Source organism: Harpegnathos saltator, unplaced genomic scaffold, assembly GCF_003227715.2.
Source record: "Harpegnathos saltator strain DR-91 unplaced genomic scaffold, Hsal_v8.6 scaffold60, whole genome shotgun sequence".
NCBI classification, from domain to species: domain Eukaryota; kingdom Metazoa; phylum Arthropoda; class Insecta; order Hymenoptera; family Formicidae; genus Harpegnathos; species Harpegnathos saltator.
In genome coordinates this window covers 1,684,220-1,696,515 of record NW_020230427.1, presented here as the reverse complement: position 1 = coordinate 1,696,515, position 12,296 = coordinate 1,684,220, and the positions used below count along the sequence as shown (strand labels likewise).

The 12,296-nt window shown below is 50.2% G+C and overlaps 2 protein-coding genes across 5 annotated transcripts in view; one reads left to right on the top strand and one right to left on the bottom strand.

Annotated features, from left to right (window-relative positions):
• Positions 1 to 3,307: 3,307 nt before the first annotated feature.
• Positions 3,308 to 12,296, bottom strand: part of nAChRalpha6 (nicotinic acetylcholine receptor alpha6) — a 295,193-nt gene continuing 286,204 nt past the window's right edge. For all 4 annotated transcript variants that reach the window (XM_025304355.1, XM_025304356.1, XM_025304357.1 and 1 more), the window contains 4 exons: positions 11,539 to 11,756; positions 7,086 to 7,286; positions 5,031 to 5,184; positions 3,308 to 3,647 (listed from right to left, as the gene is read on the bottom strand). In XM_025304355.1, the coding sequence (XP_025160140.1) occupies positions 5,100 to 5,184; positions 7,086 to 7,286; positions 11,539 to 11,756 (504 nt within the window). In that variant the 3' untranslated portion in view covers positions 3,308 to 3,647; positions 5,031 to 5,099. The remainder of the gene's footprint in view (positions 3,648 to 5,030; positions 5,185 to 7,085; positions 7,287 to 11,538; positions 11,757 to 12,296) is intronic.
• The window catches only part of LOC112589792 (uncharacterized), a 156,420-nt gene continuing 151,482 nt past the window's right edge, over positions 7,359 to 12,296 (top strand). The window contains exons 1-2 of the mRNA XM_025304359.1: positions 7,359 to 8,052; positions 8,251 to 8,295. Coding sequence (XP_025160144.1) covers positions 7,996 to 8,052; positions 8,251 to 8,295 — 102 coding nt within the window. The 5' untranslated portion in view covers positions 7,359 to 7,995. The remainder of the gene's footprint in view (positions 8,053 to 8,250; positions 8,296 to 12,296) is intronic.

Here is a 12,296-nt window from a genome sequence, read left to right as displayed (position 1 = left end):
TCCGCAAATTCCACGTGACCGCGCGTTAACGAGCGGATCCGCGAGTCGCTACGGTAATTAGCCGCGCGCGCGCGCGCGACATGGAAGAAAAAAGATTACCGACTCGCCTGACGCGTTTACGTTAATGAGTACTCGAGAGGATTGCCGGCGCCGGTTTTGAGAATTAATTGTTTGATTAAACTCGGTGTCGTGCGCGCTACTTTTTCTTGTACCGCCAATATCAATGCGGCTCGCGGATTGCTCTCTCTCTCTCTCTCTCTCTCTCTCTTTCTCTCTCTCTCTCTCCCTCTCTCTCTCTCTCTCTCTCTCTCGTAAACGCGATAGACACCGCAGGAGATGACTCGAGCTATCTTTCTCGACTTTTCTGACCCGCGTGTGTCTGTGTGAGCAATTTGTCAGATGTAACAATCCCGGCGAGAGGAAATGTAAACGTGGAGGAAAAAATTAGCGTCGCTCCTCCGAGCGAGCAATTTCGCCGACATACTCGGGGGCGATTAAACAAAACAACACGGGCGCGCGACCTAAGCATTGTCGAGCGAACAAACGGCTTTACATCGCGGTTCCGTTAAAGAGAACGCTCGGGAGTCTTGTGTTTGAGATCTGAGCGAGGCACTTTGCGTAAAGATAGAACTCTGTGCGGCAGTTCGCATCCGGTGTACACAATCGTTGTCGCGTCGAGAGCCACTTGACGAGCGGAAGTTTCGAAGATTTGATCGGCAGAGAATCTCTAACTCCTCTCTCTCTCTCTCTCTCTCTCTCTCTCTCTCTCTCTCTCTCTCTCTCTCTCTCTCTCTCTCTCTCTCTCTCTCTCTCTCTCTCCGTCCCAAACCCGCCCTCCCCCCTCCCCGCTTCCTCTCTCGCGCGAAACTTGTCGTGGACCGAATTGTCAGATCCGGCGGAATATCGTGTCCCACGTCAAGTCGTGTTTTCTTCGCGTCTAATACCGATGTCGCGCGACGCGGCGCGTCGAGAAACTCCGTGTCGGATTCCCAGCAGCTTGTGGGGGAGGGGGCGCTTTCGCGTGTCCGCGAGATTGATTAATTGCCAGCTAACTGACACATGTATCTTCCATTTATTCCGTCTTTACTCCGACGACGAGTCGTATGCGCGGCAGCTGATCCTCCGGCCCGGGGAATGAAGGAAGACCAAACGGAGAAATGCAGAGGAAGAAAGAAGAGGCGGCGTTAAGGCGCGATCGCGCGACTCTCGCTCTCGTAGGGCCGCTCGTAGGGGTCGTCACGGTCGTCGAAGGTCCTCGACAACGTCAAGGTCGAGCAACGAAACTACGCGATCCACCGAGACAAAATCGTCGTCGCGGTAGGCAATTGGTCGATCGCTCTCGCGCAGCGCTCGATCACGATCCACGACGGATTCACCGAGGTCCTCGAGGACTCGAGTACGCGTGAGAGATACTCTGTACGGAAAGCAGGGGTGGTCCAACTTGGCAGTTTTATCCGCGATTCGTTCGCCTTCTCGTGTCGCGCGTTCTCACCTTCGTCATTTTTTCTCGCGCTCGCACTCTCGCTCGCTCGCTCGTCATTTTCGCTGCATGCAGTACTTGGTGCGGCTCGTACGATCCGGCCGGCCGGCCGGCCGGCCGGTAGGTCGGTCGGTCGGTCGGTCGGTCGATCGATCGGTCGATCGACCCTCTGCCACCGATCGGCTGAATAAGCGACGCGGTTGTAATCGACAATCTCTCTCTTTCCCCCTCATCTTTTTTCTCCCCCTCTCTTATGCGCCTGTATATATTCGCTTGCGCGACCACGTGTTATGGCATTCGACGCGCGGTGTACGTGTATATACGAGTACGTACGTGTGTGCAACATACGTTATAACACGTGGAAGTGCGTGCGAAGATATCCGTCGGGTCCAGGGCGAGAGTGTGTGCGCTGGGACAAGGGTCGCCCTCACCTACGCGGTAATGTCGGCTTTACGAGATAGGAGGAGTTCCCTCCCTTTCTTTCCTTCTAAACGGATGAGTACGTGGAAAAATATATCGAGCGAGGAGGGTCGATCGCGCGCGATCGTCGACGACGGTGCTGCTTGTCCGCGGTGTTGGACCGCGCGCGCGGACGAACTCGCGCAGTCCGTCCCGGTTCGATCGAGACGACGACGGTGACACGCGCTCGCGTCACCTCCGCGTCTCGAGTCGCGAAGCGAAGAGAGAGAGGAGCCCCCCTCGGGCTCCCTCGGGTCCATTTGGTCGCGGCGCCGCGTGCGCGCGGTTTATTATCCACCCTGTCGATCGTCCAGGCCGCACTAGACTTTTCCACAGTTTTTTTCTTTTTTTTATTTTTCCCCTTTTTCCTCTTTTTCTGTTTTTTTTTTGTTGAGAGAAGGTTGAACACCCCTGACTCGAGTTTCTATTTTGGCAGTTATTTTAAAGTCCGTCTCGGCTCCCCACGAGAGATCCTCAACAGATCGCGGCGGATTAATTACGACTCGGTCGTAACGCGCGTGCCCGCGCTCGCTCGCGCGCGCCAGTGCGCAAAGCGACTAACAATAGTAGTTTTATCGTTAATTATTATTCTTATTATCGATAAGAAATATTATCGTTATTGTTACTATTATCGAAAGGCCGCAACAACGCTCTTCCGAGGACTGCGCGATCTCGTTTCCCGTGACGCCGTCGGACCCGTCGCCGCGTTCATCGTCGCCAATCCGCGAGGTCCCATCGATCGTCGAGACGTGATCGATCGACCGTCGATCGCCCCGATCGCCGCGTGCACTAAGTCGAACGAACGAACGAACGAACGGACGAACGGATTTCTCGCCGAGGGCGATGATCGCCCTTCGTCGTTCGCGCGACATGAACGGGACGACCACTGAGTCGATCCTGAGGATCGATCGATCGATCGATCAGAGCTCGCGGACACGCGACGGACTCTCTCGGCAGCGCGTCCTCGCACCCACACCTACCTTCGTCTACGATCTAGAGGCAGATGCACCCTCTAAATCTCCGTCCAGCTCGCGCGTCGCGCGTCGACCTACCGATCCGGTTACCGCACTAGAAACGTAATTCAGTCACTTTAACGAAAGAACGCAGCCGCAACGGAGCGTGACGTCGGCGATCGGATCTTCTTGTTCCCTCCCCTTCCCTTTCGTTCCCTCCGTCTCGAATGTGGGGAAGCGTGTTCTCCGTGGGCGTTTTTGCTTCTCTCCCCGAAAAGACGAGGCGCGCGCTCGCCGCCGCTGCTCTGTCGCCGTCGCCGCCGTCGCCGCCGTCGCCGTCGCCGTCGCCGCCGCCGCCGCCGTCGCCGCCGTCGCCGCCGCCGCCGCCGCCGCCGCCGCCGCCGCCGCCGCCGTCGCCGCCGCCGCCGCCGCCGCCGCCGCCGGAAGTTCATCCTCCCCGTCGGTCCTCCCATTCGTGAATGTCATCTCGCTCTCTTCCTCGCCCAGTGTCTTAATTGCCTAACTGAAAAGCAGCACGTCGCGAAAGAAGCCGGGGCCGCGCGACCCGGCGGCGCTTCCCGGCGAGTAATCCGAGAACTCGAGAACGCGCCCCCGCCCCCGTCTCCCGGGGCGCTGGTCGCACGCGAAAGGGCGCACGCGAAAGAGGGCTAAACGAGTCCGTCTGTCTTTTCGCGCTTTCCCGTCACTTGGACGCGCTCCGTAGCCGCCTCCTCGAATCGCGTCGGACGTCGTTCCTGCGAAGAAGAGGGAAGCAAGCGCGAGTATAACGCGGCATGTCTCACTGCTGATCGCGGGAGCTCGCGTATTCGGGGACTTGGATTCACCAGGCTCACGAGTCGATGGTCGAATCGATATCTCGGATCGTTGCCCAACTTGACAACGACCAAGTCCCTTCTTGGTACTGACGCCGCATTGACGCTCAGATTCGCCTGACGCTTCGTCGATATATCGCGCGCATAGTCCATGTCTGGATGTCGATTTCGCGTCCAAAATATATCATATTGTGCTGTCGACGGATTATTGATGATCCACAGTTGGCATTTATTCGGCATCATATTCAATATACGAATATATCGGTCCGGCTCGAGTATGATACACGCCGAATATATAACGGCTGGATCTCGTCGACATGTAAACAATATATTCCAGATATCGCGATGACACCTTGGAGATATGAAATCTCGATCTCGTTGATTTCCAGCGCGATCTCCAGCAGATTCTTTATCGACTCGTGAGCCTGGATCTCGCTGAACGCACCGGCTACCATTTATCGCTCCCCTCCCGCCCCTCCCCTCCGCCGCCCCTCGTACTTAGCCCCTGAATCTTCCGAGTGGAATCTTTCATTTCGGATTTTCCCTTCGTTCTAGATACTTCATTCGCGTTTTTTCGTATTATCGACAAATTGAAAGCTTGGAAATTTCGTGTTCGTGTATAGCCTGTTATTCCAATAAATATTCAAATTACATTAATTTGTGGTTCTTGCCAGGGCGGGACGTGTAAGTCGCGAAGAGTTGCGAAAATTAATTAAATATCGGCTGATTCGGGCACGAGGCTCGCTGTGCTGCGCGCGCGCGTACGAGTTTTCTCCCGGGATTGTTACGAACGCGCGACATAAACATTTGCCCGCTAATCCCGTTTAATTTGTAACTATCGCGCAGCACCAAGTCAATTTTCGATAATGAACGAGTGTCTGAGTACTTGAAATCGAGTAATCGGACGATCGGCGCGTCCGGGGTTGACACATGAATAATGAACGCGCGTGCGTAGGCGACCGGCAATTAGCGCGACGGGAGAGAGATTGCAGCAGAAACAGAGACGGACGCGCGATTGGAAATTTTACACGCGGCGGCCAACGAGCCAAGCTTGTTAACATTTCCACGCGGTATTAACTTCGTTATGGTCATCCGGCCTGCATCGTTCTCACATGATGATGATCACGGGGCGCGGGTTGCGAGTCTACGCGCCGATTTCGGATCGCGCATATGCGCGCACGGCTAAGCGAGTCTCTCTGACGAGCGGAAACGACGCGCTGTCGATGTCCGCGCGATCGGACGTAATAATTGCAGGGCGGAGTTGCAACGATGAAGGACGGCGGCTCGTCCGCGCCGAATACTCACCGAATTCCAGGAGGCGCTATTCCTAGCATCTTTTGTGCAATTTTTCGGTGTCTCGACCGGGGCAGTCTATTACTGGACGATTATGTGTGGCGCACGAAGTAGTATCACCACCGTAGCCAAAACCGTGAATATCGTGAAGACGAACAGGCAAACCCTTGATTTCACAGAGGGGAGAAAAATACGAGCGTTAGTTGCACGAGTTCGGGCCTCCTCGGCGAGGAGAAATTAAGTGGTACAAGTAGAGATTCGGTTCGTCCGCGTGTGGGTGGTCGCTAAGACACATCGGAGTCAGAGACAAAGGCGTGTCCGAGTGAGACCGTAGACTTACATACGTAGATTAAAGGGGGAATTATATGCGGAGCAGATCGTTCTCGAGGCTATTTTTACTTTTTCTTATAGAATTTTTCTAATAGAATTTTTTTTAATAGAAACGGTAGAATCAATGGGCTTGAAATTTCCACAGCGTATTCATTAGTGTTCAAAATAAATTTGTTACTATCTGTATGGAAGATACACACAAAACTTTAAACGCGTTTATCTGAAAACACCATTTACCTAAACTGTCGACATGCAAAAACTACTGAACCGAATAACTTGAAATTTTTACACATTATACAGTAGACGTGTGATTTCCGCTCCTACCTCGAACACAGTTATATTTTATTTTAATCATTTTTTTAAACATGATTACAAGTTGAGAAAATCTCATTTTCGATACTTTTTTTTTGTACAGTCATTATATTTCCAAACTTGGCTTCACTGCCTTCATTTTGGTACGGGCTATAATGGCAACTGTGTATTTTAAAAATCTTTCTTAGTTTTTGGTTTCAGAATAGTGAAAGAGAGAGAGAGAGAGAAAGAGAGAGAGAGAGAGAGAGACTCGGGATTATGTCGACGGCAAACATAAAGCTCGCAAACGAATGACTACATTTTTATCTATAATTACAAATTGTATCGGTCTTTGTGATTCAATAAAATTTATTTTATACTTTGAACATTAATGAATACACCGTGAAAATTTCAAGTCTATAAATTTTACCGTTTCGTTAAAAAAATTAATAAAAATAGCCTTGAAAACGGCTTTCCGCAGGTAATTTCTCCCTTAAACGCTTTCGATCTTTGTCTAGCTCGATTCCTATTGGAGAAAGCTAAACGAAGATAGCATGCCTGTAGACTGTGAAAAGGAAACACACCTCCCTCCTACCCTCTTGTTTTACGACTAGTATCAGGTGAATTGACCGGTGAAACTTTCAGTTGACTAAAATAATCGGCGAATCAACGACCAATCGTTATTGGTACGTAATTACGAGTAATTTAATCGATTAATGAAATTTTCGTCACACGCCGATCGTTAATCGGCGTGTGACGAATCAAGTCAGAGTAATCGATTGAATCAATCGTCATATATGCAGTCACGATTTGCGACGATAATTATATAATTTTAGTTTATTTATTTTTTAATTTTTAATTATATTATTTTAGTTTACTTATTTTAGTCAATTAGAATCTTTTAATCGTTTAATGCCCAACATTGCTTCGAACTTTCCATAAGAGGGCGCAGTCTGTATATGCAAATCTATGGCGGAGACCCTCGAGATCGCTGAGTACGTTAACCTCGTTAACCTCGAGTCACCGAAATTACTCGGGATTTAAATGGGTCCCTCGTAATCGATCTCGCGGAACGGCTAAATGTCACACGATTAAAACTGATCGATACGCAAATTTCAAGCATATATAGTTAGCATTACCGACCGCCGAATAAATAAATGCTAAACAGGGCCGAGTTACACGATGCACATATTCATCTAGAATTAATTCTCATTGCGAGCGAATGCATTATGCAGCCCGTTTGCGACTTATTTATTTAGCGCTATATACCGAGCCGGGCGCATAAATGCCGGATGAGTTTTTCCTCGCGCGAAAAAGAGCTCCGGGTCTCGCTGCGAGGGACTCGCTATTTCTTTGTCTCTGATTTTCGCTCGCTCGCTCGCTCGCTTGCGCTTGCGCCGCGAGTTCCTCCGCTTGAAACCACATGAAAGATTTAAAACATCCAACCTGTCGACCACCATGGCGGCGAATTTCCAGTCGCTAATGACCTCGTCGTCCTCGTCCGCCTTTTTCATGCGGCTCGTGATGAACTGCAATTCCTTGAGAATCGTGTGAAGTTCCTTCTGCATGCCGCTGAGAGGTAACGACGCCGAAGTCTCTTCGACCGTCGCCGGTCTGGTCGACAACGGTGTACCGTACGCCGACCTGCTGCAAGAGGTCGTGTAAAATATTACTCTCCAAGGTGTCTCGCATTCCCTCCTTCGGTCTCCCCCCCCCCCCTCTTTCTCTCTCTCTCTCTCTCTCTCTCTCTCAAGACCGGCAAGGCGCCGATAGAAATTTTCACTGATCGCCGAAGAACTCGGGAAATTCCTCCACCTCGGAGTATCGCGTAATGGCCGTTTAAATTATTGAAATAGCTCGGAGTTTTGCGCTCCCCCCCGATATTGAGCGAGTACGAATTACCTCCCGCGCCGTACGTTTTGTGCTTTATCGGTGGATTTATAATACATCAGGCTCGGTGTCAGTAATTATTTCCTTCTTCGATACAACAGCTATTCACTTCGTGTATTCATATCCTTGTTAGAGTTGTCGCGCTACGCTTATTAACTGTATGAATTTCTCTCTCTCGAGGAGGAGATTTGAATTCAGAAAATGTGTGATGCCCCGAAACTACCTTTGCGATACCTTCATCATCATTAAGGGATCAAAATTGGAATTAGATATTATTGAAAATTAATTACGCGAAATAGGGGATGATGAGACGGACATTTTTCGTCATATGGATTTGGGGTGAAAAAGCGAAAATGGCGGGAGCTACGGCCCTCCAGATCTCTCCGTCATATTGTTGCTAATTAGAAAAATTGTTTTCTTTTCTGTTGCAGATGTGGCAGAGCCTGTGGTCCGCAGCTTCCGGCGGATGCAGATGCAGCAGCACCGGAGGATCCGGTTCAGGCCGAGCGGGGTCGGCTCGAAGGTGGGTGGGTTCATGTGGTCGCTATACTGCTCTGTTTAAGCGTTTTGCGGTCGAAGGCCGAGATAGAGCCGTCGGAACGACTTGAATTACGACCGCGAACGGTTAATCCATTTGTGCATCTCCGCGCGCACTCGTTCGTTACGTCCGTGAAGCACAAGTCCGTAAATCCAATCGGCGAAATTATATTTTCTGTTTTAGATCCAGACTAGCGGAACGTGGCCGGCTCCGAACTCCAGGTGTTCGGTGAGTAAGCAACACGGCAGACCAACATTTTTCGGCTGCTGGCTGGTTCATAAATGTCTGTGGAAATGTTCGTTGGAATCGATGCGATTTACTTTGCCGGTAGATTTTTGCATGCGTGTGTGTGTATGTCCTGTTGCGAACGAGACACATTGCTCGAAACAATTAAAGCTTCGCTCCTCTAAACACGTAAACACTCACTCGCACCCGCAGTAGGCGTATTTCAAATATCGCGAGTATGCTTATTTTAATATCTCATATTTATCTATTGATTTAATAAACTATCTTTACTTCTGTGTATTTGCATTCAATTGTCCCGAGAGACAGACAGAAGAGATGATTTCCGTAAAACAGAATTAATAAAATATATTACAATCTTTTCTAACGGATTCGAACTCGCGCGCGAGAGAGATATATCTTGCTTGATTGTATTCCTGAATCTGATTCAAATTATATAACAAATTATATATTATATATAATTATATAATTATGTAATATGAGTATTCGCGATCGCCACTCATGCGATCCTCTAATCGTTTCGAGCGGTGTACAATGCGCATTAAAACTGTGCCCCCCCCCCAGCCCCTCCACTCATGTGCAGAACTCGTGAATATTTCGTTCGCTTTGTTAGATACCGCAATCGCGTGAACGTTGGTTTTTTAAATCTGTCGCGCGCGCGCGCGCGCGCATTTGCGATTACGTTCGTGGCAGACACGCACTTCGTTAAATGATTAAATGAAATTCGACAGAAGATATCGCGAAACAAAATCGCTATGACGATTTCGCGTACACAACGATTGCTTCCCCCGCGGCTCACAATCATCTCGCGCTCGCGATTTTCAGCTTGCAACTTTTCTCCTTTACGCTCACGTCGCGAGTTTCTCGTCACGTCAGATTCGCGGAAGCGAATAGCGAGGGTAAGATCGTCGCGGAATATAATTTCCGCGTGTATACCGCAGATTCGTTATTGATTCGTGAGATTTTACGTTACTCGCGATTATTTCTTTCGCGTGCTAGCCGTCGCGTTAAATCGCCGGGTATCATCCAGTTTTCCACTCTCTCCTTCCCCCATTTGCGTTGCGATTGCGTTTCGCAACAGTTGCGCGCACCTCGCCGAATTGAATTCGGCGGAAAATATCGCGGAGGTGAATTCCGCATTATCATAAGACAACCATTGTTACGACGATCTCGTGCATCTAATTGTCTTTTGCGCGGACTCGCCTAGCGATCGCGATTTTCAGTTTCTGTTTTTCTTTTTTTTCGTACTTGCGTCTACGTCGCAACAATCATTCTTCGCGCGAACGGATCGTGAATTCGCGGGAATGTTTCGAGATGAAAAGTACGGAAAATCTTCGCGTGAGTGCTGCAAAGTCGCGCCGCTCGCGATTATCTCGCGTTAACAGACTTTCACGCCCGGCGAATCGAAGTGATTCTTCAAGTCACCGATTTCGTTCCGAGAGCGGTACGAGCTTTTTTATTGATGCCGCCGTTGTTGATACGTCGTCGAAATATGAATATTAATCGCGTCGCGAGTACAAGCAACGTGGGACGACGCAGGACGAAGGCTGAGGTTTCAGACGCGACGCAGGATGCGGAGACACGATGTTTCATCGGTGAGCGTCAATGAATTTCCGCGCCAAGTGGTGAGTGCTGAATTACACAAACTCTGGCACAGAGTTATCGTATGATATCATAATGCATGCTGTAAATCGCACTTCCAACGAACAGTAGACAATTATTCAGTACTTGAGACTGCGCGAGCACATTCTGAACATCGCTCTTGAAAATATGTCGATATTTTAAGGATTTGTCGAACACTTGAAGGACGTTGAGAGTACACTCAGTTGAAATAACGTAGCTACGAACGAACCGGGCGGGGGGGTGGGGGGTGGGGACACGTTTCGGGGATAAAGAAAACGGGATTTCTGGCTCTCGGGACTGAATTTGTTTCGCAAGAGCCGTTTTCTCCAATGAAATCGCGTTTGGTTCGTTCGTTATCGCGTTGATTCACGCAGCCTTTCTCCGCCGCGTATGCATTCGAATAATTTGCAAATACTGAATACTGAATGCTGAATACAAAAGTATGATGTTTCAGCGGAGATTGAAAATTTCCGCTCTGATCAGAATACGTGATTGAAGTATCGCGCGGTAATTTCAAGGGGGCAATATATAATACATAAACAAATAGCTTCTGCCCCTCAATAATACGCTCGCCCGCTATGAATCTTCGAGGCAAGATCGAACGAACAGCACTGAACATCCCTTCTCAATAATTCGAGCGGAACTCGAGCGTGTCGGAATTCCCCGCGCGTGCCCGCGCGAATCGCCACGCGATATGCCACGGATCTTCCACGGTTTCCATTATCGAGGCTCGCGCGGCTACGTGACAGATGGGGAAGAAAACGGATTGCTCGGCAAAAATCACCCGCGGGCCGACCCAGAAGCGATTATCGAAAGGGGCGAATGAAAAACCGCCCGGGCGGGATTATTTTGTTAACCGTTCGCGAATACCGACGGAGGCACGGAAAATAAAAAAGGAAGAAAAAAGTAAAAAAAAGAAGAAATAATAAAAACGCGCAAGAGCGCCTGAGCCTGGAAATCCAGTTCCAACAGAGATTGAGTCGGCGATCGGTATTCATCGGCGGTCGTAAAATCTCGATGTTCGATTCGACTGGCGCGAATACAACAGCGTTTCGCGGCCGCCGTTTGCGAGCGACACCCGGCAGATTCCGCGCGAATACATCCGCTCGCTCGTGGTTATCGCAGAGCAAACACTACGTGTACGGTCTTGTCACAGTCTCGGTAATCCGTCTGCATCGCCGTGTCTTCGATCTTTTTTCCGCGCGGTGCACGCTCGGCTGCGTGTAAAACAGCGCGCGGGACTTTGAATTACGCAAACGGGCGCGTTTACTCGGAAATACACGTGTACCGCGCACGCATTGCTGGTTCCCGTTCGTTGGTTCCCCGTCCCGATAGATTATTATATGTTTTCGACGTTGTCGCAATCGGAGCTGTTGTTCCGCTTTTTGTTCTCGCGATGGGATTAAAACGTGATGCGATTCCCGCGTTCGCCGCGCTATGTTGCGCGCGCGTGCGCGAGGAAGAGGGACAAAAACACAAAATGGGGCAGCTTTGTTAGAGAAAATTGCCGCGTGCGGCGAGCAAATCAACGTTAAGTCTCTCTTACACCGCGGGATTTCCGTCGGGTGTGCGGCCGGTGAATTGAGCTGGCGAGCTCGACGGTACCTTATGTTATAGCCCGAGGCGGGATTGGCGGCGCTGTTCCCATGGCGAAAATCATCGTCGATGTCTAAAACGTTCGCCAGTAAACTCTTACTGCTCCTCTCCTGCAGCTCCAGCTCCTTCATCCGATTACTCATGAGAATGGTCTTCTTCGTGATCTTCTTGCCCGGCCGACTCATGCGCAACAAGCATGGCAGCCATTGCAGGAACACGACTTTGACCTGTGCGTGAAATATCGGATGTGATCGTCCCTTTAAACCTGCTGAACGCATCGCGCGCGCGAGCGCGCGCGACTCCCCCTTCTCGTAAATTTTCCCCATTCCATTTCCGCGACTCTAGTTTTCGGAATCTCGCGGGGGGCGATGCGAAATCGTGCGGAGGGCAGAATTCAAGATCGGTGGTTGGAGTTAGGGACGATTTCGCTCGAGCTACGAGCAGATGAGCGGAAAGTAATGAGAGCGTGGACGAGTGCTTTCGGAGAGCCGCCTCTCGTCCAACTGAAAATTCGACGCGACTTCGGTGCTTGCGTATACGCGACGCGCAAGTATAAACTGCAGATGTTTCGCAGCGTGGAGAAACACACTTGCCCGAGTACATTTTTGGTTTGTTGACGGAACTCGCGCTAACCGACGAGTCGCGAAAGCTAGCACCAACACCTCGGAGGCATTTTAAACTTTCAAGGAGTGCAGCGTGTGTCTTTGACGCTCGTAATGGTAAACGCCAGTGGGGAAACTTAGCATGCAAAATATATCGCCGACTGT